General features: G+C 39.3%; 1 protein-coding gene across 4 annotated transcripts in view; it reads right to left on the bottom strand.

The window, feature by feature from the left end:
* Positions 1-27,506, bottom strand: part of Pi3K21B (phosphatidylinositol 3-kinase regulatory subunit alpha) — a 457,363-nt gene that overhangs the window by 13,367 nt on the left and 416,490 nt on the right. For 2 of the 4 annotated variants that reach the window (XM_053771895.2, XM_053771897.2), the window contains 7 exons: positions 15,583-15,717; positions 12,197-12,431; positions 9,738-10,022; positions 9,304-9,514; positions 7,952-8,077; positions 6,992-7,810; positions 6,590-6,848 (listed from right to left, as the gene is read on the bottom strand). In XM_053771895.2, coding sequence (XP_053627870.2) covers positions 6,590-6,848; positions 6,992-7,810; positions 7,952-8,077; positions 9,304-9,514; positions 9,738-10,022; positions 12,197-12,431; positions 15,583-15,717 — 2,070 coding nt within the window. Of the gene's footprint in view, positions 1-6,589; positions 6,849-6,991; positions 7,811-7,951; positions 8,078-9,303; positions 9,515-9,737; positions 10,023-12,196; positions 12,432-13,884; positions 14,979-15,582; positions 15,718-20,643; positions 20,816-27,506 lie in introns of those variants that run through there. The other 2 variants (XM_053771898.2, XM_053771896.2) reach the window with 2 other exon arrangements.

The following is a 27,506-nucleotide window of genomic DNA, read 5'->3' as shown; positions in this document are numbered from 1 at the left end:
GATACTAAAGCAGCAAGTATCGATAAAGGCTATAGCTCCAGCCAGTGATAAAGTGTAGAATTAACAGTGTAGCAACTAAGTTAAGCGAGTAAGCGATAGAAAAAACACGAAAGTAACTCTCCAATGTTGTTGGATGTGTATAGGACTGCTGAACATACACCGCCCTGCTATCTTCCACTACAGTAAACCTCTGCCAGCATCTCCTCCATCAAATTAATTAAACTAACATCTCCTCCAAGGTAAGTGCAAATATAAAAGTGTAAGTATAAAAGTAAATACAGTGGACCCCCAGTTCACGTTATTAATCCGTTCCTGAGAGATCATCGTAAAGCAAAATTATCGGAAAGCGAATCAATTTTCCCCATGAGAAATAATGGGAATCAAATTAATCTGTGCAAGACACCCAAAAGTATGAAAAAAAAACTTTTACCACATGAAATATTAAGTTTAATGCAATAGAATAATTACAATAACAACAATAGAATAATCACAATAGAATAATTGACACTTACCTTTAATGAAGATCTGGTGATGATTGATGGGATGGGAGAAGGGGAGTGTGTTGAAGTTTTTAATGTTTAGAAAGGGAATCACTGTTTTGTTATCACAGTTGCACCTTTTGCAAGAATAGCTTCCTTGATTGCCGTTTTCCTGCTCACTATAGTAGAGATGGTTGATTGGGATTTACTATACAACTTGGCCAGGTCCGACACACGCACTCCACTTTCATACTTTGCAATTATCTCTTTCTTCATATCAATAGTCATTAGCACCCTTGGTCTCGATGGGATGGCACTAGAAGTTTTCTTGGGGCCCATGGTGACTTATTTTGCAGAAACAAGCACCAAAAACAGTGATAATATGGAATGTACTGAATGTATCCTTAGATGCGCGCACACTGGCTGGCTTGTAAACACTGGCACACACGGGGCAGTTCAGGCCACACGTTGACACTTCTCATACGAATTGTATCGCATACTGGGTTTTGTAACGGGAACTGAGGCAATTTTTTTGCGATATAATGCTTCGGATACCGGATTTATCGGCTACCGATGACTTCACGAACCGGGGGTCCACTGTATAAGTGTAAATATGAAAGGACACCAATGGAAATATGTCACTCTTGAATTTTTTGGGTTATCCTGGGTACTTTACACATGTGCTGCTATGTATGATAATCTATGTATGTAATTGTATTTGTGTATACCTGAATAAACTTACTTATTTATAAATTAAAATGTAAATATTTCTTATTTATAAATTACATACATTGTTTAAGTGTGATGGTGGCCAAAGCCTCCACTGCCACCAACACGGCTTCTCTCAGTGGCGGCCCTTAAACCCAACAACAACACTACACCATTTACTCCTATCATACAATATGACATATTTTATTCATTCTATAGTATATATCATGTTTCTATGTTATTAATATTGTTTATAATGTCATATTAGATGAATTGTGAGAGATAAATAAGCCGTAGAGATGATATTAGCGTCATATTGAAGCATAATAAACTCGCCTTCCTCTTGCCTCCTACACCAACAAGAATCAATAAAGGTTAAGTGTGATGTTAAATGTTCATTTATCCATTTTATTAGTGCTTTATATTTATTTGTCATTGTTTTCTGTATGTAAATCTTTATTTAATCTTTAAAAAAACTTTTTTTTGTTAATACTTTTGGCTGTCTGAAACTGATTAATTGGGTTTCCATTATTTCTTATGGGGAAAATATTCGCCAATCGTGAATTTCGCCAGTCGGCAGACTCTCTGGAACGGATTAATCACGAAACTCGGGGGGGGGGGGGGGGGTCCACTGTACAAATATTCCAGTTTCAAAATAGGGTTCAGAATAAACAATGCAGGCATTCCTGGCACTAAAATAACATTTTCTGTGTTTATTAGTTACGTTTCCAGGCTTTACAGATGAAGTCCCTTTTCATTTTTTATTTACAAAGAATTCTTTTTCACACCAAAAATTAGAAGATTTACTATTATGCAATACTGTAATTTTTTTTTTTTTTTTTTTCAACAAGTTGGCCGTCTCCCACCGAGGCAGGGTGACCCAAAAAAAAAAGAAAGAAAATCCCCAAAAAGAAAATACTTTCATCATCATTCAACACTTTCACCACACTCACACATTATCACTGCTTTTGCAGAGGTGCTCAGAATACAACAGTTTAGAAGCATATACGTATAGAGATACACAACATATCCCTCCAAACTGCCAATATCCCAAACCCCTCCTTTAAAGTGCAGGCATTGTACTTCCCATTTCCAGGACTCAAGTCCGACTATATGAAAATAACCGGTTTCCCTGAATCCATTCACTAAATATTACCCTGCTCACACTCCAACAGATCGTCAGGTCCCAAGTATCATTCGTCTCCATTCACTCCTATCTAACACGCTCATGCACGCTTGCTGGAAGTCCAAGCCCCTCACCCACAAAACCTCCTTTACCCCCTCTTTCCAACCCTTTCGAGGACGACCCCTACCCCTCTTTCCTTCCCCTATAGATTTATATGCTTTCCATGTCATTCTACTTTGATCCATTCTCTCTAAATGACCAAACCACCTCAACAACCCCTCTTCTGCCCTCTGACTAATGCTTTTATTAACTCCACACCTTCTCCTAATTTCCACACTCCGAATTTTCTGCATAATATTTACACCACACATTGCCCTTAGACAGGACATCTCCACTGCCTCCAACCGTCTCCTCGCTGCTGCATTTACCACCCAAGCTTCACATCCATATAAGAGTGTTGGTACTACTATACTTTCATACATTCCCTTCTTTGCCTCCATAGATAACGTTTTTTGACTCCACATATACCTCAACGCACCACCCACCTTTTTTCCCTCATCAATTCTATGATTAACCTCATCCTTCATAAATCCATCCGCCGACACGTCAACTCCCAAGTATCTGAAAACATTCACTTCTTCCATACTCCTCCTCCCCAATTTGATATCCAATTTTTCTTTATCTAAATCATTTGATACCCTCATCACCTTACTCTTTTCTATGTTCACTTTCAACTTTCTACCTTTACACACATTCTCAAACTCATCCACTAACCTTTGTAATTTTTCTTTAGAATCTCCCATAAGCACAGTATCATCAGCAAAAAGTAACTGTGTCAATTCCCATTTTGAATTTGATTCCCCATAATTTAATCCCACCCCTCTCCCGAACACCCTAGCATTTACTTCTTTTACAACCCCATCTATAAATATATTAAACAACCACGGTGACATCACACATCCCTGTCTAAGACCTACTTTTACTGGGAAGTATTCTCCCTCTCTTCTACACACCCTAACCTGAGCCTCACTCTCCTCATAAAAGCTCTTTACAGCATTTAGTAACTTACCACCTATTCCATATACTTGCAACATCTGCCACATTGCTCCTCTATCCACTCTATCATATGCCTTTTCTAAATCCATAAATGCAACAAAAACCTCCCTACCTTTATCTAAATACTGTTCACATATATGCTTCAATGTAAACACTTGATCTACACATCCCCTACCCACTCTGAAGCCTCCTTGCTCGTCCGCAATTCTACATTCTGTCTTACCTCTAATTCTTTCAATTATAACCCTACCGTATACTTTTCCTGGTATACTCAGTAAACTTATTCCTCTATAATTTTTACAATCTCTTTTGTCCCCTTTCCCTTTATATAAAGGGACTATACATGCTCTCCGCCAATCCCTAGGTACCTTCCCCTCTTTCATACATTTATTAAACAAAAGTACCAACCACTCCAACACTATATCCCCCCCTGCTTTTAACATTTCTGTCATGATCCCATCAGTTCCAGCTGCTTTACCCCCTTTCATTCTACGTAATGCCTCACGTACCTCCACCACACTTACATTCCGCTCTTCTTCACTCCTAAAAGATGGTATACCTCCCTGGCCAATGCATGAAATTACCGCCTCCCTTTCTTCCTTAACATTTAAAAGTTCCTCAAAATATTCTCGCCATCTACCTAATACCTCCCTCTCCCCATCTACTAACTCCCCTACTCTGTTTTTAACTGACAAATCCATACTTTCCCTAGGCTTTCTTAACTTGTTTAACTCACTCCAAAATTTTTTCTTATTTTCATTAAAATTTCTTGACAGTGCCTCTCCCACTCTTTCATCTGCTCTCCTTTTGCACTCTCTCACCACTCTCTTCACCTTTCTTTTACTCTCCATATACTCTGCTCTTCTTATAACACTTCTGCTTTGTAAAAACCTCTCGTAAGCTACCTTTTTCTCTTTTATCACACCCTTTACTTCATCATTCCACCAATCACTCCTCTTTCCTCCTGCCCCCACCCTCCTATAACCACAAACTTCTGCCCCACATTCTAATACTGCATTTTTAAAACTATTCCAACCCTCTTCAACCCCCCCACTACTCATCTTTGCACTAGCCCACCTTTCTGCCAATAGTCGCTTATATCTCGCCCGAACTTCCTCCTCCCTTAGTTTATACACTTTCACCTCCCTCTTACTTGTTGTTTCCACCTTCCTCTTTTCCCATCTACCTCTTACTCTAACTGTAGCTACAACTAAATAATGATCCGATATATCAGTTGCCCCTCTATAAACATGTACATCCTGGAGCCTACCCATCAACCTTTTATCCACCAATACATAATCTAACAAACTACTTTCATTACGTGCTACATCATACCTTGTATATTTATTTATCCTCTTTTTCATAAAATATGTATTACTTATTACCATATTTCTTTCTACACATAGCTCAATTAAAGGCTCCCTATTTACATTTACCCCTGGCACCCCAAAATTACCTACTACTCCCTCCATAACATTTTTACCCACTTTAGCATTGAAATCCCCAACCACCATTACTCTCACACTTGATTCAAAACTCCCCACGCATTCACTCAACATTTCCCAGAATCTCTCTCTCTCCTCTACACTTCTCTCTTCTCCAGGTGCATACACGCTTACTATAACCCACTTTTCACATCCAATCTTTACTTTACTCCACATAATCCTTGAATTTATACATTTGTAGTCCCTCTTTTCCTGCCATAGCTTATCCTTCAACATTATTGCTACTCCTTCTTTAGCTCTAACTCTATTTGAAACCCCTGACCTAATCCCATTTATTCCTCTCCATTGAAACTCTCCCACCCCCTTCAGCTTTGTTTCACTTAAAGTCAGGACATCCAGTTTCTTCTCATTCATAACATCCACAATCATCTCTTTCTTATCAATTGCACAACATCCACGCACATTCAGACTTCCCACTTTGACAATTTTCTTCTTCTTATTCTTTTTAGTAATCTTTACAGGAAAAGGGGTTACTAGCCCATTGTTCCCGGCATTTTAGTTGACTTTTACAACACGCATGGCTTACGGAGGAAAGATTCTTATTCCACTTCCCCATGGATATAAGAGGAAAAGTAATAAGACCAAGAACTATTAAGATAAAATCAGAGAAAACTCAGATGAGTGTGTATAAATAAACGTGTACATGTATGTGTAGTGTGACCTAATTGTAAGTAGAAGTAGCAAGACGTACCTGTAATCTTGCATATTTATGAGACAGACAAAAGACACCAGCAATCCTACCATCATGTAAAACAATTACAGGCTTTCGTTTTACACTCACTTGGCAGGACGGTAGTACCTCCCTGGGTGGTTGCTGTCTACCAACCTACTACCTATAAATACTGTAATAATTGTATAAATAATATCAGCACATTTGTGAACACACGTTAGACCCACCAGCTGACATGTATTGGACACGTGATGTGATTTGTTTGCCCTTGAGCATCAGCAAAAATCGAACATTTATGCTAGTTTGAGTTCAATTTCAACCTATTTTCAGTACTAAAACCAATCAAAATCATGCATTTCTGCAATATAGCTTCCATTCTATCAAATGACACCTAGAAACTGCAAATACAACTGTAAAACTCATACAAAAATACACCGCAAAGTCGTTGTTTTAATCCAAAAACACTGTCGCAGTTTGTTTTTCTCATTATGCACTGTGTGCTGCAGGATTTGTTTTATATGGTGTATACTTACCACATAGATGCATTCTCATATCTAGGCCCAAATTTACCACTCACAGCTTATCTGAGTGAGCTGAGCTCATGACATAGTACTACGGTTTGGACCCAGGCTTCAAAGCTGTAGAACTACAGGACGGACTCTCAAAGGATTAAAGCAGCAAGAGTGGGATGTGAACTAAAGATGCCAGAAACTGCTGGCACATGACCCTATGATAGCCTTTCAATATTAACATGGTAAAAAGGAATATTTAGATAGGAAAATTCTGTTAAAAGATGAAGCATCAATATAGGTGTAATAATAAGTATGCTTTTTAACTTGAGGTCTCTTAAGAGACTTCTCACATGACATATTAGTCTACAGAGGCTAGAAGCACAGTAGCCAGCAATAGCAGTCTCAACTTCCTAGTGATCATATATGCCTAAATTAAGTCTTAACTCTGATTTGTGGGGCACCTGGGGCCAGGTGCCCCACAAATCTTTTACAAGAACATACGTAAATTTTAACAAACTATATAGAATACATACTGGTTGTGGAGTCTGCGATGGATCAGACTGGTCAAGCCACTGATCCATCATGTCAGCAGAAAGTCCACGTGAAAGCAACAAGTTCTTGAGATGGTCCATTTGCTTTGCTAATTTCATGACATCCAATTTGAACGATGTAGCTTGGCGTTCCACACTTAAACTCTCTCGCTTCAGTGCTGAGAAATGGTTTTCTTGTTGGCTGTGAGCCTCTCTAACTTTGTCAAGACGCCCCAACAGTACTTGTTGGTTTGTTAACAAGCTAGGATAAAAATAAAGAATGGCTTAACAACAAAGCATGCATTATAATACAAATCAAGCAAATTTCCACAGGATATGAATCTATAGCAACAAATTATTCACTAAGACAAATGAACCCATTACAAGTTCCAAAACACCACTTACTCATGCACTTCATGAGGCTGGGCTTCAACTTTGAATTTTTCGTGGAGTTTGAGGTGATCTTCAATCCACAGGATTGTCTCCGTGAAACCATCAAGTGCTTGCCGACTCAGCTGGATATCTTGAGCTAGTGCCTGTTGCTTTTCGTATGCACTGTTATACTGAGCAGTTTTTGAAAGGTACTGCTTATTTAGATCATTCAAGCGACCCAGTATGTCCTCAACTCGCATTCTGGCGCTTTCTGACTCTTCACCATGGAAACGACTTACTGGATGTAGCAATCTTATGTCAAGTGCTTTATTGAACTGTATAAGACTTTGTTGACAGCAGTAATTCACCAAATCCACTACTGAATTAAAAGTATATGGCTCTGTAAAGCCATACTTTCCACTGTGATGACATATCTTAATTAGCTTATTTGAGCCTCCCTTACGGAGTGTAAGTGTGTACTCTTCATTTCCAGTTGAGGCATCTCTAACCAAGAAGGTACCATCCTTGGTATCCTTCATCAACACATTTACATCCTCCCTACTAATAGTACCCCAATACCACTCAGCTTCTTGTAGTGCCTTTGGTGCATTGGTAGGGATATTGGAGTAAAATGAGAGAGTGGTTGTGTTAACTGGAGGAGGAGGTTGTCCAGTAGCAGGAGATCGTGGACTACTATCCTCCACAAAGACAGGATATGTAGTTACTGATGGACGAGGCCTTGGTGGTAAAGCTGGCGCTGGTGCAAATGTGGGAACTTTTTCTCCCCAGTCAACTTTTTTCAGCATTATTTCTACAATTCGCATGTGTGCTTCTGTATTGCGTGCTAGTTCCCTATAAAAAAAAGAGGAGGGTAAATACAAACTTTTAACTATAGTATTAGATTAAGGCAGGCAGCATCATGTAAATCTACAACAGTAAGTCATGATGCATTACTTTCCCAAAATATTAGACTGCAAGCAAAATAATACATACACAATTTTTTCCCATGGTGGTCTTAAAAGGACATGACAGAGTGATTGAATGAGAAGAGTTGGTGGATCCAAGATGCCCCTTCCAACCTGGAGTTGACATAGTTGCAAGAAGTGGCTCATCAAAAACCTAGAAAAAAAATTATATTTCACATACATATTTTTTTTTCTACCCTATGGACATCTGCCAAGGTAGGGCAACCCAAAAAAGATAAAATTCACATAAAAATATAACATGGAAAAGAGCAGTGCTTAAGGGTAACAAAATCTAGACTAAATATCAGATTGGAGGGAAGGAGTATGGAAAAAATGGATGTATTTAGATATTTAGGAGTAGACATGCCAGCCGATGGGTCTATGAAAGACAAGGTAAGCCATAGAAAAGATAGAGGAAAAAGAGGTGGGTGGTGTGTTGAGCGATCTGTGGAAAGAAAAGTTTATGTATGAAGGCAAAAAAATGCACCTAAGTACAGTGATGCCAACACTTTTATGAGTGCAAGGCATGGGTTTTGAATTCTGCAATGAGGAGGTGGCTAGAGGCAGTGGAGATTGCACATTGCTCTCACATGTGACGTGTCAATACTGTGCAGTGAATTCAGAGCATAGAAATTAAAAGGCAATGTGGGGTCATTAAGGGTTTAATTCAGAGAGCTGAAGAGGAGCTGTTGAGGTGGTTTGGGCATGTAGAGAGGATGGAGAGGGATAAGTTGAAAGAGATGAAAATTAGGAGGGGTAGGGGGTTGTCTCGAGAATGGTTGGAGGGAAGAGGTAAAAAGTAGCTGAGTTTTAGGGGCTTGAGCATTCAGCAGACTTGTGAAAACATGTTAGATAGGAGTGAATGGAAAAAAATAGCTTTTAATGGATATGCTGTTGGAATATGAGCAAGACAACTTTAATAAAGTGATGAAGGCAAACTGGTTAGTTGCATTTAAGTCCTGGAGGTGGGAAGGGCAATGCCTACACTCTGAAGGAGGGATGGGGACACTGCAGTTGGAGGGTAATTTGATTGTGATGTCAGCACACTTTTGGTAAGATGGCAACTGAATGGTGGTGAATGGGCTTTCTTCTTTGCATCACTCTGCCTATTACTATTGTTTACTTTATGCTTGACTTTTTTAAAGTACACATAATAATGGGGGATTTCACCATTGATGTACACTAGTTGCTAATTATATAAAATAAAATTTCTTTTAAAACTATAGTATTTCATCAAATGGAAATGACAAACATGTAAAAAAATATTTTTAACTGATTTAGATCACCAAAAAGTAAATTATTAAAGACCAATTCTTGTACATCATTAATAAACATTTTAAAAAATGCACAGTGGTTTGAGTAAGAAACTTGTAAACTTACTGCAATGTATAGAAATGATGAGAATTGAGTTCCTTTACCATCTGTGCCATACACTTAGCACACTGGTCATCATTATGGATACGAGTAGCTTCAATGAAGCGATCGTAAAATGTCTCTGGAATCACTGGCTCAGGGAGCTCTCGAAGATATCGTTTAATCAGGTACGCAATAACGTGGGGTTCATATGTACTAAGGTCAACATTGCACATGTCTGCAATAATAAAAATTTCTTTACACAAATGGCAAGACTTGCAAGTAAGCCTTTACATATTTAAATTATAGGAGTTATTAATATACATGTAAATTATACATACATCAGAGTAATGAGCACTACTAAAAATTCAAAATGCACTTTACACAAATACTCAGCAATAGAACTTAAATGTTTAACGTAATTTTCCTGGGTGTATTGGCACATAAAAAAATATACTAGCCTTCATCACAGTCCTGTCTCAACTGAGCCAGTGTTTCTTGTTGGGGTGGCGTACGATAGAGGCGATATGGATCCAAGTTAGGATCACTCTTGGCACGGAACACAATTTCTTGACAGCATCGCACGAGCAGGAGGGGGGCTGGGCTCTCACCAGGAGTAAACTGAGTGCATAAGCTTAGGCCAAAAACAGAGGAGAGTAATATGCGACGAAAGTATTTGGATGATTGTTTTACACACGGAGGTAAGCCTGTAGCAGCACATGTGCGGTGAGCAATCAGTCCACAGTCTGGAAAAATAATACACAGTACCTATGAAAATATGGAGTTGAGTAAAGGAAATGACTAAACTAGAAGTCATCCAAAACAAAAGGTGGTCTCTCCATATATTCTGCCTTAAGGTTTCATGGTAAGCACTTCCCATACACTAACTTTTCTTTTACCTCATACTTCCACCAATCATTCCTCTTCCTAAATGCACCCACACTTCTACACCCATAAACATCTGGTGTGCACTCTTGCACTGCAGTCTTAAGTTTACCCCATAACTCTGACTTCACTACCTGTACTCTCTCTCTCTAGCCTAAGTTTCACCCAATAGTTGCTTATATCATCCCGTGTCTCTTCAGTTTGTTCAACTTCATTTCTTTACCCAATGCCATTCTTCTTGTACTCCACCAACCTCTTGCTCTCCCCGTAGCTATCACTAAATAATGACCGATATATGTTGCCCATCTAAAAACCATGGATGTCCAGGGGTCTACCCAATAACATTTTAACTACTGATACACAGGTTAGCTAAATGTTGTCATTGCAGATTTTATCATATCTTGTATACTTATTTATCCTCCTCCTTAAAGTAGTGTCTTGTTACCAAACCTTTTTCTTCACACAATTCAATTAAAGGCTCCTGAAATTATTTACCCCTGGTACTCAAAACTTTCCTACTTCAGCATCTAGGTTCTCCAACAACAATTATTCTCTAGCTTGGTACAATACTTCCTAAACATTCATCTAACACCTCCCAAAATCAATCTCCCACACTCCTCTCTACCACAGGTGTATAAACATTAAACAATTACATAACCCACTCATACATTCCCTATTTAAACCAAAAACATTCTTGAATTTTAACATTTATATCCTCATCTTTCCTTTCCACACACGCAATGTATACTGGGTGTATGAAGTATAAGCACGATTTTCATGTCATCTGACAAGTTAACCCTTAAACTGTCCAAACGTAGATCTACGTTTTTTCAACATTTGAAAGTATGTAAAAAAAGTAGATCTTCTTTTCTTTTTTACATTTGAAAACGTCTAAAAAAACTTGGATCTACATTTTTTTTTTTTTGTTATACAGTGGTCCCTCGTTTTTCGTAATTAATCCGTTCCTGGAGGAGCTACTGTAAACGAAATTTACGATTTGCGAATCAATAAATCAAGAAATAATGTAAATACAATTAATCCGTTCCTGACACCCAGAAGTATTAAAAAAAAAAATTACGTGAAATATACATGTAGAACATAAACAATACAATGGGAAATGATGAATGAAACATTTACAGCATAACACTTACCTTTATTGGAGATTCTTCTTAGTGTATGGGAGACTGGAGGAGGAGAGAGATTGGATTGTTTACAGTTTGGAAGGGGAATCCCCTTCCAGCAACACCTCAGGTACCAATTGCTTCTCTGGGGTTGCTTCTCTTCTTTGTTTCTTAATGCCACTAGGACCACCTTGAGAGTCACTCTAGTCCTGTCTCACAAAGTAACTGTGGAGAGAGCTCTGTTTCTGGCATCTCTGTCACTGTACATATTTCTCACCTTTACCACAGGCTTGGCACTAGGAGCTTTCTTTGGAGCCATGGTAGCTTATTTAGTACTTGCAAGCACTAAAATGAGTGGAATATTATGAAATATTTCGTAGGAGCACTTGAGGGGACCTTCACTCACTGGTAAACAATGCCAGACTGGCTGGGTAGGGAGGCCGCCCCGGCTCTCACCGTGCGTACGCGTCCCGGACGAACTACTATTCACGAGTCAACCTATGAAAAGCGAGTCCATGTTTATACGAAAATACCCCTACGATTGGCGAAATTTACGACTGTTGAGAACTACGAAAAGAGAGGGACCACTGTATTTGAAAATATGTAAAAAAAAACGTAGATCTACTTTTGGAGCACTACGCATGCGAACATAGATCTGCTTGGACAGTTTAAGGGTTAATGAGAGAGAAGGAAGATCAGCAATCCTGCCAAAGTAAATATATTTCACAGATTTCTGATTCACACTCATATAGTATACAAATTATATAAAAACACAAAATAAAAACATGCACAGAAGCACACAAAATGGCAATTTCTTACAAGGGGAGGGTGATCCAAAGGTAGAAACATTCATCATTCATTCTTTAGCTGTATTTCTGCAAGTGCACAGACATATTTCAAATGACTGTTCTTACCCTGACAAAACTGTCCTTGATGAATAAAACCTCTGAGATAGAGCCCACATTTGTCACATCGGTGGAGGTCATAGAAGGAGTGGTTACGAAGGTTATGATGAGATGCTGGAGTACTGCAGTCTGCACCTCCAATTCCAGATGAGGCTTTACTCTCCCCATCACGAAACTCATTTTGTAGCTGATCTATGCACACCAAGATGGCCTTTTGGTGAAACTCGTCTTTGATACCCATATTCTAAAAGAAAAAATCCAATATTAATAATATACGTACTATATTTCTTAACCTGTATATTACTGTCCCTGTGAGTGTACTTATAACCCAACTTATCACTTTAAAGTACAAATTATTTTCACAGAAAGACGGTATATAAGCATATGAATAATATAACTAATTTCAAGCTTAAAATTAAAGTTTACTGGACAAAAGGCTGATTAAGAGGTATGACAGGATGTTGAGATTTAATACTGTTAAGATGATTTCCTTTTTCAGGTATTTTAATTAGGAGAGACAGGGAACTGTATGTTCCATACTGTTTATTAGTATACTTATCGAGTATCTTCCAGGGTAAGATTGCCAAGTATTTTGATATGAAATTTGGGAAAATTGCAAGTAATATCTTTTCAGGCCATGTCTAAGAGAAAAATGCACATCTGAAAAGAGTTGTACATGTTTTTTCTATAGTCGAGTACTGATAGTGTGTCATGAGTAATGTTTAAACTAACCTGAAGGTAGCAAGGGTCTGTGATATTTGAGACAGCCATCTAGTTCTCCAAAGAAAGGGTCATAAGAGACCTAGGAAGTATATCAAAGTTGGTGGAAAATGGGACAAGGCAAGAGGAATCTAGTTCTGGATCAGTGGTACCAAGGGCACAAAGTATAAGACCAATAATAGTGTTAAAAGGGTAAGTGTCTAGATTCATTTTATTTCCACTCATATTTTGGTAGTTAGTTACTTGTGATAAAAGGGTACCTAACTCCTCTTTTCCCTCACTGTTTACACTCAAAGGGAAAAAGTTATGATACTTGAGTGTCATAGCTAGCATATTACATTTCCACTGCATTTAATTATTAATATAGTAGGTTCTTTAGAAAACGATTTTTTGCCTTTAAGTAGTAAAGTTTTACTAGTATGGTAACTGGTACAGTATTAATTTAGTTTGATTCTTTTATTTCAGCATGATACAACATTTGTACAAGGATTGGCAACATTTAGGTGTGCAGACAGAAAACCCCTTATTTTGCAGAGCATTTTGGGCAAATGCCTGGTTATTAGGGATAATTACTGTATGTGGGAAGGCAATTACTGGTTCTGTATTATTAATATACCTATATATTCATATATTATGACTCGTCTCGGTTAAAATACTTCAAAAGAAAGCAAGTTAAAAAGAAGCTAATTAGCTATTATAATACAAATTCTAATGTAATTACCAACATTCTTATTTTTTACAATCAGGATGACAAATTCCACAGGTTTGCTACCAATGTGTACTCTTCACCAACGAAACCAGTGATAGTATGGATAAGTAATTACCCTGACAAAAATTTGTTAATCCAAATATTTCTTTCACACTTACTAGCAGCTGTAGAACAGCTGAACATTTATGATCAATTGTGTACTGCACTTAAAATAAAAAACAAAAAACTAAATATCTATTCATTCCTTGTTAGCAGGGCTATAATTTACCTTAGTTTTATGTGCAGGAGAATCACTGAACACACTAGAGCAAGATTTAACTTGCTCCATATATGAATAATCATTGCTACAATTTGGAGCAATTATGTCCCTAGAAAGGTTTTCTATCAACTGGCATTGATTGGAAATGTGAGTGGGAAGTTTAATTTGTATTTTAACACTGTCAGGTATTATCCTGGGCCAACCACCAATGAGGGAAGGAGAAAGACATTCTGGAGAATCCAGATCAGACAATTTAAGACACCAAGAATCACCCTCTGAGAGAGCACTTGACGAAAAGTCACTAGTTATGTAAGTGGTGATGGTATCTGTGGAACTTGCTATGCTTGATGTAGATGAAGTTGTAGATGCACGTCGAGTATTGTCTCCATAATGGGGCTGATACTGAGTGTGATTAGGACATCCTAGGCTTGTGTTAGGATTTTGAAGGGCGTAGCTTTCTTTAAGCTTTAGCTTCTCATCACAAAAAGCTTTATTCTTCGATTTCTGCAAATGCGATGTGGTACATAATGCCTGCAGCCTTTGGCATTGATATGGGGTTGGAGTACCACTGGTAATAGGAATGGGACTGCTAACTCTTATTCGTTTTCTCTGATCAAAATATGCACAAGGTTTCCAAGGCGTGTTTTCAACATATATGCCACTATCAGGAGTTGTCAATGCAGAGGAGCATGAATGTTTTGGAGTAGAGTACAAATCTGAATAATCTATCAGATTACCAGGGGGTTGAAGGTAGGGATAATCCAGTAGTTGAGGTGTCACTGAAGTAGTGCTCACCTCGGCTGGTTCCAAACCCTCCTCACGTTGACATTTACGGGAGGGCCATTCTCTGAGTTTAGACAACATAGCAATGGGAGACTTGAAAGGTGATATCAACAAGGGACCCATAGCTACTAACAGTAAATGTAAACTAGGCCAATAATAAAACCGCATATACAATAAAAATATACAAAACAATAAAACAATTTGATCCAAGTCAAAATACAAAACCCACATGCACTTAATGCACAATATTAAATCAGAAAACAGAAATAAGTGTTATAGCATAGTCAACAACTATAAATAAAAACAATTATGAGTTAACAACACTAAACGAGCTTCATGAAGAGCGAATATGAAGACCAGTTTCTCACGATAGAGACCGAGAACAGAACCTTCAGTCAACAAAACCAAGAACCATACAAATCCACATGCACTAACTAAATGGTAAACGAAATGTATAAATATGAAATTCATATTACATTAGGTTCAAACTATAAATTAAAACAATTAAGGAAAACACTAAACGAGCTTAAATACAAAAACAAAACATGACTAGACAGTTTATCACACTGGGGGCGTTGACCCCCGGAACTCTCTCCAGGTAAACTCCAGGAGTATGGGCTAAGTTATCTGACGGAATAGAACCAGTCATGTCCGTCCCCCCTTCACTCTTCACATGTCAGCGCCATACTGACCTCTACCTTACCCCGGCCACTCACTCCCCCTCCCTCCCTCTTCCTCCTCAAACTGCCAGTCACTATTGAAACCTAAACCTTGTTTATTGGTATTATTCGTGAAATAATTTGATGTGTGAATTTCGAAGTAAAACTAAGTTCAGGGATTAACTATTACTGGCTGAGACAACAATTAAATTACTCCTATGGTCGAGTAACTTTATTTTTAACAACTTTAAAATACAGTACTTACCCCAAGTTTATCTCTGTCCAATGTGAGGAGGTCTATTCCTTTGATGTCCTTTGCTTTGAACAATTCTGTGTATGGCGCTAAGTTGAGTGTCGCCATCCAGTCCACCACATTGCTTGAGGACCACTGGCTAATCGGCTGTAAAATGAATTAAGTTATATTAAGTATATGCTTCGGATACTGTGTTATTGAATAAGCTTACAGATACGACAGCCTCGTCAGTGCTGGCACCTGTCTCTCTCAGTCCAGAACAGGACTCGAACCTGCGCACTCTGGATCAAAGTATACAGTATTTATGCCACAGCCAGATATTGCTATGGTTTACATTCCTGCCTATGTCAGATACGAGAATGCCTTGGGGACAAAGTTCTTCAATGCAGCAGCCCCTGATTTTACTGTTTTCCATTGCTCTTTGGGTACTACTGATGAGGAAGCTAAATATCCATCAACCCACCTCTCCCGTTATTCCTTCTGCGAGCATTTCGTGAACTGCCCCATGGTCGCACCTGTCAAAGGCTTTTGCGAAATTGGTGTACACTACGCTATCAAACCCTTAATGGTGATTTGAGAAAGTATACCCCTATCTTTAATTTTACTTAGGCTGCAAGCTTATTTGAAATGCGACAGCGCCTGTTGTTTTCGCTGATTAGACGGGGGAGACGGGGTGTGGGGAAACTGGATAAGGTGTACAGTTAAAAGTTTTTCTTCTTTGTACCATCTCTAAAGCCCAGAATAGCAGTAAATGAGTGATGCACCTTTAAACTTTGTGTAGTGAATAATGCTCATACTGTTGCTCTCACAGATCTGAGTGCGTCTGCGAATCTATAATTTATATAATTAATCTGAAACACACGTATAACAAAGAATCTTTTATTTATACGGCGTTTCAACCACTAGGGCTTTATCAGCTTACAGTTATTATTTAACCTAATTAAGCTAATCGCCATGACACGTTCATAATCGACAATAAATCGTCATACTAAAATTCAAGCTTTTTCTTAAAAACTAGCTGAACTTTTTTAAAGCCAGTCAAATTGCCATATTTACTTTAACCGTTAAATTTTCTAGCAAATATACAAAGTTTACGATAATTTTTTCAAATAAATGACAATCTTAACGTACTTAGTTACAGGTTATGTTTAAATACTATGAAGGGGAGAAAAATTATTCACAATGAAAATGTCTTAATATAAGTATAACCTCTATTCTGATTGATCTGTACTAAAATGAACAGGCTACTCGTCATATACCTATTAAATTCAATATCTAATTAATTATCAAACTTATCTTAATACTACAAGAGCTGACTTTTAGCGTTACTGTGGATGTTTTTAATTTGATTAAATGTGATTAAATATACGTTTAATAGGAGTACGTAAAATAAACAAATTATTTATCTCAGTGAAGGAAACTTGAAAATATATTGCTGGGAATCATATAAGAAAACGAAAATTTCAACGCAACAGACTGGGAAATTAAAGCGCGATTATACAGCCAGCAGGAAAAAAAACATAAGCTATCTCTGGACTAAGATTTTCAGAGATCGATGCACTTATACGTACCAAAATTTCTGAATATATTATTAATGCATCTCTTAGCAGACCCGTTTAACAATGCCACCCATTTTAGTTATTGGTGTTTTAGTAAAGTGGCATTTCCATGGATGCTAGGTCGTTAAAAAAAATCACCACACATTAAATATAATCGTCTTATAAACGAATTTGTTACTTTATTTACTACTGTTTAGGAGTAAAAAAAATCACTTATCTTAATATGTAAATAAAATAATAAACGTGGTGGCTACTTCAATCCTTCCACTTGTAGTTTCACTTGATGTACCAGCATGGTGCAGGTTATCACTTGTATTTCCAAGAAGTCATGTTTCCTGCATTCAATGGTAATTCCCAATAACACTGAATCACCCACCGAACACCTGTTATTCTAGGGGAAACCAAAAAGTGTACCAGTTCATGCCGATATTTTTCTTGCCTGTGGGATTTACATCTGAATGAGTCAGTGTTTAATACTACCTACAGTCTTTTAATTTTCGGGGTGTTAAATTCACTTAAATTATAAAATTTTAACTTCCATGAAGGAAAATTTGGACGATGGATCTCCTCAGGACTCCCCCCCCTCGTACAATATAAGTTGCAAGATTAGGTTAAAAGGTTGGTTGGGTTTAGTTAGGCCGGAAGGGTAATAGATTTGCTTTGCTATTTGAGGATTCAGGACCAAGTTTCGAAGCACCTGATGAGGGATATACCAGACAGAGTTCTGAACACCAGTTGAGGCATACCAATCTGGTTGAAGCAGTAGTACCACCAATTTCAATATTTGGGAACAGACATTGGTAAAGAGTATCATTTTAATACAACGTTTAGCTCTGTAGATGAATGGTTCAGAGAACCGACATGTTGATAAATTAGACACATGTGCAACTCTTGGGTATCTTTATTGAGGAAACGTTTCGCCACACAGTGGCTTCATCAGTCCATACAAAGGAGAATCTTGAAGAACAGGAGGAGAATGAGGTAATCAGTCCCTCAACCTTGAGTCGATGTGGTCAGTCCATCAATCTTGAATAGAATACGGCATACGTGCTGAGAAGGAGCTTATAAACCGTTGGCAGGAGAGGTGCAGCAGTCATAGGTCGTGTAACATTTGTTCAATGTTGAAGTAGGTCGTGCCCAAGAATAGGAATTCTTCGCTTGCCTAATTCTTGGGCACGACCTACTTCAACATTGAACAAATGTTACACGACCTATGACTGCTGCACCTCTCCTGCCAACGGTTTATAAGCTCCTTCTCAGCACGTATGCCGTATTCTATTCAAGATTGATGGACTGACCACATCGACTCAAGGTTGAGGGACTGATTACCTCATTCTCCTCCTGTTCTTCAAGATTCTCCTTTGTATGGACTGATGAAGCCACTGTGTGGCGAAACGTTTCCTCAATAAAGATACCCAAGAGTTGCACATGTGTCTAATTTATCAACGTTTAGCTCGTATTCACAGGATCCCTTATTACTAGTGTCTTTATTCTCACTTGTCAGCTTTTGCCATTGTCTGCCTAATGAGACTGATAACGTGTAGGATTCATAACCAAGTGGCAAGTACTGCCCGTAGATGAAAACAATACCAAATAACATGAATACGGATTTAATGACAAAAAAAATGAAAGTGATAATTACAAAACTTATACAAGAACGAAATGAATGGCTCCCAATGGCGCACTGGCCGACAATATTAAAGAAAAAGACACTGCAGCGCGAAACATTGTCCCAATAAGTTTCTTCTTCACCGTCTTTTCTTGAATTCATTGGAGTGAATGGACAGATTCACTCGTGCGAGACTTCGTTCAGAACTTTAGAAATAAAATGCCAAAAAATACATTCTTGGGGTGACACTATTACCGGGAACCATATGAGGACCTAACTCAAAACTATCAACAACTGAAGATAAGAACATGATGAATAAGACATGTGCGACCTCTGGATATCTTTTTTTTTTTTATGAAGATGTTTCACCAGCCCGTGTCTTTTTTAATCCAATGCAGAGAAAATATACTAAAGACAGCGAAAGTGGAGAGGAAAGTTTGAAGTGTTCCTACATGGCATTCAGTCTAGTGTAAAAAGGACTTCGTCCAAAGCTTGTCCAACCTTTGGACGAAGACCTACTTACACTAGTGGCAGGTCCCTCTGTGATCCCGCCTCCTCCTGCCTCGACTCGCCTGACTGCAGTATATAAACCACCTCTCTGGCCCTACGCTGTAGGATCGACACCATGCCTAACCCTTCTAGGGTAGGGTAAGTGCCTGAGCCCGAGCCTTTAGCTCATAAGACTGTCATTCCCATTTGCCCCTTGGGGCGGGGATGGCAGACCAGAGAGGCCTAGCTTGTGGCTAGGCCTGGGGACAGTTGGTCCCAAAGATGAGGAGGTACTTGTGCCTCCTCCCATGGGAGACTTAGGTCTCAGACACTCCCTAAAGAGGGAGCCAAGGCCGGGCCACCACTTGGAAAAAGCCCGGGCCGGGAGAATACCGGCTAATCTTGAATAATAATAATACCTACGCTCTACTTCTTACAAGAGTGATGGGCTGAACACGTCGATTCCAGGCTGAGGGACTGATTACCTCAAACTCCTCCTCTCCTTACCCATTTCTAGTTTGTATTGGACTGATAAAGCCACTGTGTGGCGAAACGTTTCTTCAATGAAGATTCCCGTATGTTGCATGTGTCTCAATTCTTCAATTTGTCGGTTTTCAAAACCATTCATCATATCTGTCAGACATTGCAACATCATGGGATCTTGGTACAAAGACTTCTTCAACGCATTCAACCTCTTAGCTCTGATAAAACAGATTTTATCAAGTCTATGGGAATGAATTCCTATCAAGGCTGAGGGACTAAATACCTCAAAATTACCTTTCCACTGTTTCCACTATATTTTCTCTGTATTAGATTGATTAAGCTACTGATTGGCGAAACGTTTTTTATAGAATTAAAGATACTCAGATGTTGCACGTGTCTTATTCATAAACTTGTCGGTATTGTATACCATCATAATGGAATATGACATACAAAACAGAACTAAACAGTATATACAAGAAAGATGTTTGGGCTGTGGGGATTAAGAGCTGGAGAAACAGACACCAGGTAAGAGGAAGATAAACCACAGGGACGTCAGCAAATATTTTTTTTTTTACAATATCAAAAGTTGGTATGACTGAACCCAAGTGATCAAGAATCAGTAACGTTTGTCGTTTAATGTTAATGCTTGTCGTTCTTACCTCTTGACTGTGTCAATTATTATTATTATAATCAAAAAAAAGCGCTAAGCCACAAGAACTATACAGTTGACTGTCAAGAGGTAAGAACAAATCTGCAATTACATATAACTACACACACAATATCACTTCAAAATTTTAAGTGATTTGTTTACTTCCAAATATAGTTAATGAGTAATAGTAACTGATGCTTATGAATAAAGTTATTAGAAAAGTTAACAGTGCAGACAAGAAAGTCGACTTTCTCACTTATGAATATACAAAAATTCTTACATACCTGAGCTATGGCTGTGGAGGCACTTAATCCATGATCTAAGAGCACCATCTTTAACCACTTTTACCCATTAAAATAATATAAAAAAAACATACGCAAATGTGAAAATAAAGTCAAGTGATGGGAGCGCGCTGATGATAGTCACACTGTAGCTCGCTCTCACATACTGAGCGAGGAAGGCTCTCAACAGCCATCACTACCCCGAAAGCCATCCCTCCCAGTGACTCCCACACCCACACCCACACCCACTACCACCACCACCACCACCATCCTCCACCACCACCACAGCTGTGCTACCCCAACACTCTGCCAAGCTTGCTTTAGACACTGCATCACTCATGCCAGATATGACTGTCCAAGTAATTTCTGGAGCGTGTTAAATGCTTACTATATCATGACTGTACTGATACATTAGTTAAGTCTTTGCATCTAACCTCAGGGACGAGATGACAACTGTACATTTTTAACACTTAAGAAAATGACTATTTTTTACTTATACTGGCATGATTAATTTTATTACTGAATGTATTAAAGTTTTTCCTTAATACAAAACCATACACGTATAATTAACCACTTCAGCCGTTTCTTAAACAAGAGTGACAAGGACAGGCTAATACTTAGTTTACGGGCTGGTGGCCAGCCTTTTTTATATATATTTTTTAATACAGACAAGCTAGCCATATCCCAGAGAGAGAGAGAGAGAGAGAGAGAGAGAGAGAGAGAGAGAGAGAGAGAGAGAGAGAGAGACATCTGCTTGACAGTAGGGGTTGCAAGATCCTGTACGAGGCACAAGTACGCTCACACCTTCGAGTATGCTCCACTTTCTTGGTTTGCCTGCCCCCCCTCTCATCCGCGACTGCTTGACAGAGTAGAGAACAAAGCAAGACGTCTCATCTCTCGCCTGGACCCATCCTGGATAGATCTGTCATTTCAGCAGAGCCTTCAACATAGGAGGGATGTGGGTGGCCTTACTGTTATGTACAAGGCCAATATTGTCAAAATACCACACTTGGATCCACTTCGAGGACAGCGTGAAACAAGCTTTTATGCCACAAGACGGGCAGAAAGCAGCAACTTCACTCTGGCTGTACCCTTCTCCAGAACATCACTCCATCTGAGATCATACATACCCAGGATGACTCGAGTATGGAACACATTCGTACAGCATAATGATGTCAACGAGATAACGTCAGTTGATCAAATGAAAATGCTGGCCCACAGATGGCTCCAACTTCATCCTGTTCCCTACTTGTATGTCTCATAACAAAAAAAATGCTTTCAAATGAGCTGATGTAGGTAACAGCTCTTAGCTTGCCAATAAAGTTAGGAATCCTTAACCTGTAAATAGCTGTCGATAAAGCTAGGGATCCTTAACCTTGTCAAACCCTGTGTAAAAAAAAAAAAAAGTGAGTTAATTCTTGTACACACTGTTCATTTGGCAGATATTAGCCCCAAACATACTTTTATGAGAGGACGAATATCCTCCGGTGTTTCGGTGTGCCAACGTTTTACACGAGTCGTCCACAGAGGTAACACTACCTTCCCTCCTCCATAGTAATTTGTGACTACTTTTTACCACGTAATATTGCAACCTCTGGGAACAAGACAAACGTGAATTTGAAAAATCTTATATGATTGTTTTATCTAAAAAGTGAACACCACTGTTAATTATTGCGTTAGGTTGGGTTCACTTGGGGTACATTTGGTTACGTTAGTTAATATTTAAAGAATTGTCTTTTTAAATATTTTATTCTTCACAAAATATATGTACAATAGTTTTTAATTTGCACAAATTAAAACGATCTCCATTGCACAAACCAAATATTATTATTCACTTTAAATTATAAATTTTGTCTCCACTCATCAGCTCTGTTCCACAAGGCACAGTACTCGCCCCCATCTTATGCCTTATCCTCATATCAGACATAAACAGAGATATACACCACAGCACCGTATCATCCTTTGCGGATAATACTAGGATCTGCATGAGGCTGTCATCTGCTGAGGACGCGGTTAACCTCCAAGAAGATATAAACAAAGTTTTCCAGTGGGCAACGGTAAACAAAATGATGTTCAATGAGGACAAATTCCAACTACTCCGTTATGGAAAACTGGAGGAGATAATAACTAGAACAGAGTATACTACTGGCTCCGGCCATACAATAGAGCGGAAAAATAATGTAAGGGACCTGGGAGTAGTAATGCCTGAGGATCTCACTTTCAAGGATCACAACAGTGCCACGATCGCACGTGCAAAGAAAATGATAGGATGGATAATGAGAACTTTCAAAACGAGAGATGCCAAGCCCATGATGATCCTTTTCAAATCACTTGTTCTCTCTGGGCTGGAATACTGCTGTACATTAACATCTCCATTCAAAGCAGGTGAAATCGCAGATCTAGAGAGTGTACAGAGATCCTTTACTGCACGTATAAGTTCTGTCAAGCACCTTAACTACTGGGAACGCTTGGAAGCACTTGACTTGTACTCGTTGGAACGCAGGAGGGAGAGATATATCATAATCTACACTTGGAAAATCTTGGAAGGAATGGTCCCAAATCTGCACACAGAAATCACTCCCTACGAAAGTAAAAGACTGGGCAGGCGATGCAAAATGCCGCCAATAAAAAGTAGGGGCGCCATTGGTACACTAAGAGAAAACACCATAAGTGTCCGGGGCCCAAAACTGTTCAACAGCCTCCCATCAAGCATTAGGGGAATTGCCAATAAACCCCTGGCTGCCTTCAAGAGAGAGCTGGACAGATACCTAAAGTCAGTGCCGGATCAGCCGGGCTGTGGCTCGTACGTTGGACTGCGTGGGGCCAGCAGTAACAGCCTAGTTGATCAGGCCTTGATCCATCGGGAGGCCTGGTCATGGACCGGGCCGCGGGGGCGTTGATCCCCGGAATAACCTCCAGGTAACCTAAACTAATATGTACCCAAGGAAAACGCATTCACCATTACTCATCGTACAGCTGTGTTACCAGGAGTTCATGGACATCACAATGCCAATGATCCACAGAAACCAAACATTCCCACCTCTGGAATTCAACACTGGCATTAACGAACCGCTTCCCTGAATTCCAACACACGTCAAATCTCCGGAAAACACAATTTTCCATTCACTTTTGGATACTTATCTTGCTTCCTCCTTTCTAAATAAAGATACCGTTAGGTTAGGTTAGGTAAGGTTCGTCAGGAAACAGGACAAATGTTTCCTGACGCGGGTCTTAGTCAGATGATGACCCGCCTTTGGAGCTTTTGGTCATCTGACCGAAGCCTTCCGTTGGCTTACCGGTCCACCCCTTTAAAAATTATGGTCATTTATAACCAGTCTGTCTAAAGATACCGTCTCAATAAACCCCGCTCGCTCCCTGAATTAACCTTTCATACCACCACACCGTCTTTTAATTTATTCACTCCCTATTCCCATATGATATTCACACCACACCTTAAGTTACATACCTATGACCGGTTTCGAGGGTTCTACCCTCACGACAGGTTTCTGCCTTTAGAGCCTAGCTAACCAGGAATTTGTAGGCAAGTTGGACCAGTTTCCTCCTGAAAACCTCTACCTACGTTCTGGCAATATGTATTTCTGATTAATGCTGGTAACAAGTTATACCTTTATACCTTTGAAGAGTTTCGAGAGTTTAACTACTCTTAGAGCCCGGCCATGGGCCAGGTTGAATAGTCTTGTGTCACGGATGCAGACATTAAGTTCTCCAACTGTACTCATGGCACTCCTGCCTTCTACAGGGTTTATTCTACATTTTCTCCCGTATCTTTCACACCAGAAAGTAGTGTACAGACTGGGGACCAGGTCAACAAGTATCTCCCATGAGTATATTATTAGGTATCTCCGATAGAACGCTTTTAGGTGTACCCAATAGTTAGGATGTTTTACTAATTTTATGTGAGCAGTAAAATTTTCCAGCACCCGTCTCCCTCCTGCCTTAAAAGGCGCTATGAGCCCAGAACAATATTATTTGAGAAGCAGTATCCCTAGCGTTTTTTTTTTTTTCATAATGCACTATTTTTTGTTGTATTTTACTTTATTTTCTCCATTTATATTACTTTCTCATTTGAAAAATATTCTTAGGACTTTTATTTGTTCTCTAAGTTCTATGACGGTCTTCCTGTTCTTCCCACATCTAAGCAGTTGAAATTTGTCCTCATTCAAAATCATATTTTCATTTACGAACTCGAAAACTCGATATCTGTAATTTTGTCTTCTACCGAGGCAATTTTCATACTTATTTTCGTATCGTCAGTAAAGGATGTTACGAAGCTGTGGTTAATGTTTCTATGTTTACTATGAAGATATGCAACAGTAGAGGTGCTAGGACAGTGCCTTGGGGTACTGAACTTCTTGCTCTACTTAGCCTGGAGGTTACCTGGAGGTTATTCCGGGGATCAACGCCCCCGCGGCCCGGTCCATGACCAGGCCTAGACTAACTTTTTTACTACAACACAGTGTTGTGTTAAAAATCTGAATATGTACCCATTTTCTTATTTATCCTGCTATACCTATTGATCTCATTTTATGATCTATCACTCCATGAACATTATTTCACGTCCTCGCTACAAAATTCAAGACTATCTCTCACAGCCATACAAACACACGTATTCATTCTCACTCCCCATCAACATGGTGACCTTAGCTCAAAGGTAGCACATTCAACTCATTGAAGATATATCGAATATATATATATATAGATAGATGGGCTAATGAGAGCATAGGCAATGGGGTCGAAGAGGTATGGGGTAGGTTTAAAAATGTAGTGTTAGAGTGTTCAGCAGAAGTTTGTGGTTACAGGAAAGTGGGTGCAGGAGGGAAGAGGAGCGATTGGTGGAATGATGATGTAAAGAGAGTAGTAAGGGAGAAAAAGTTAGCATATGAGAAGTTTTTACAAAGTAGAAGTGATGCAAGGAGGGAAGAGTATATGGAGAAAAAGAGAGAAGTTAAGAGAGTGGTGAAGCAATGTAAAAAGAGAGCAAATGAGAGAGTGGGTGAGATGTTATCAACAAATTTTGTTGAAAATAAGAAAAAGTTTTGGAGTGAGATTAACAAGTTAAGAAAGCCTAGAGAACAAATGGATTTGTCAGTTAAAAATAGGAGAGGAGAGTTATTAAATGGAGAGGTAGAGGTATTGGGAAGATGGAAGGAATATTTTGAGGAATTGTTAAATGTTGATGAAGATAGGGAAGCTGTGATTTCGTGTATAGGGCAAGGAGGAATAACATCTTGTAGGAGTGAGGAAGAGCCAGTTGTGAGTGTGGGGGAAGTTCGTGAGGCAGTAGGTAAAATGAAAGGGGGTAAGGCAGCCGGGATTGATGGGATAAAGATAGAAATGTTAAAAGCAGGTGGGGATATAGTTTTGGAGTGGTTGGTGCAATTATTTAATAAATGTATGGAAGAGGGTAAGGTACCTAGGGATTGGCAGAGAGCATGCATAGTTCCTTTGTATAAAGGCAAAGGGGATAAAAGAGAGTGCAAAAATTATAGGGGGATAAGTCTGTTGAGTGTACCTGGTAAAGTGTATGGTAGAGTTATAATTGAAAGAATTAAGAGTAAGACGGAGAATAGGATAGCAGATGAACAAGGAGGCTTTAGGAAAGGTAGGGGGTGTGTGGACCAGGTGTTTACAGTGAAACATATAAGTGAACAGTATTTAGATAAGGCTAAAGAGGTCTTTGTGGCATTTATGGATTTGGAAAAGGCGTATGACAGGGTGGATAGGGGGGCAATGTGGCAGATGTTGCAAGTGTATGGTGTAGGAGGTAGGTTACTGAAAGCAGTGAAGAGTTTTTACGAGGATAGTGAGGCTCAAGTTAGAGTATGTAGGAAAGAGGGAAATTTTTTCCCAGTAAAAGTAGGCCTTAGACAAGGATGTGTGATGTCACCGTGGTTGTTTAATATATTTATAGATGGGGTTGTAAGAGAAGTAAATGCGAGGGTCTTGGCAAGAGGCGTGGAGTTAAAAGATAAAGAATCACACACAAAGTGGGAGTTGTCACAGCTGCTCTTTGCCGATGACACTGTGCTCTTGGGAGATTCTGAAGAGAAGTTGCAGAGATTGGTGGATGAATTTGGTAGGGTGTGCAAAAGAAGAAAATTAAAGGTGAATACAGGAAAGAGTAAGGTTATGAGGATAACAAAAAGATTAGGTGATGAAAGATTGAATATCAGATTGGAGGGAGAGAGTATGGAGGAGGTGAACGTATTCAGATATTTGGGAGTGGACGTGTCAGCGGATGGGTCTATGAAAGATGAGGTGAATCATAGAATTGATGAGGGAAAAAGAGTGAGTGGTGCACTTAGGAGTCTGTGGAGACAAAGAACTTTGTCCTTGGAGGCAAAGAGGGGAATGTATGAGAGTATAGTTTTACCAACGCTCTTATATGGGTGTGAAGCGTGGGTGATGAATGTTGCAGCGAGGAGAAGGCTGGAGGCAGTGGAGATGTCATGTCTGAGGGCAATGTGTGGTGTGAATATAATGCAGAGAATTCGTAGTTTGGAAGTTAGGAGGAGGTGCGGGATTACCAAAACTGTTGTCCAGAGGGCTGAGGAAGGGTTGTTGAGGTGGTTCGGACATGTAGAGAGAATGGAGCGAAACAGAATGACTTCAAGAGTGTATCAGTCTGTAGTGGAAGGAAGGCGGGGTAGGGGTCGGCCTAGGAAGGGTTGGAGGGAGGGGGTAAAGGAGGTTTTGTGTGCGAGGGGCTTGGACTTCCAGCAGGCATGCGTGAGCGTGTTTGATAGGAGTGAATGGAGACAAATGGTTTTTAATACTTGACGTGCTGTTGGAGTGTGAGCAAAGTAACATTTATGAAGGGATTCAGGGAAACCGGCAGGCCGGAC

The sequence above is a fragment of the Cherax quadricarinatus genome, chromosome 8 (assembly GCF_038502225.1).
Source record: "Cherax quadricarinatus isolate ZL_2023a chromosome 8, ASM3850222v1, whole genome shotgun sequence".
Taxonomy (NCBI): Eukaryota; Metazoa; Arthropoda; class Malacostraca; order Decapoda; family Parastacidae; genus Cherax; species Cherax quadricarinatus.
The sequence above is the reverse complement of the archived record's forward strand: the minus strand, read 5'-3'. Positions and strand labels throughout refer to the sequence as shown.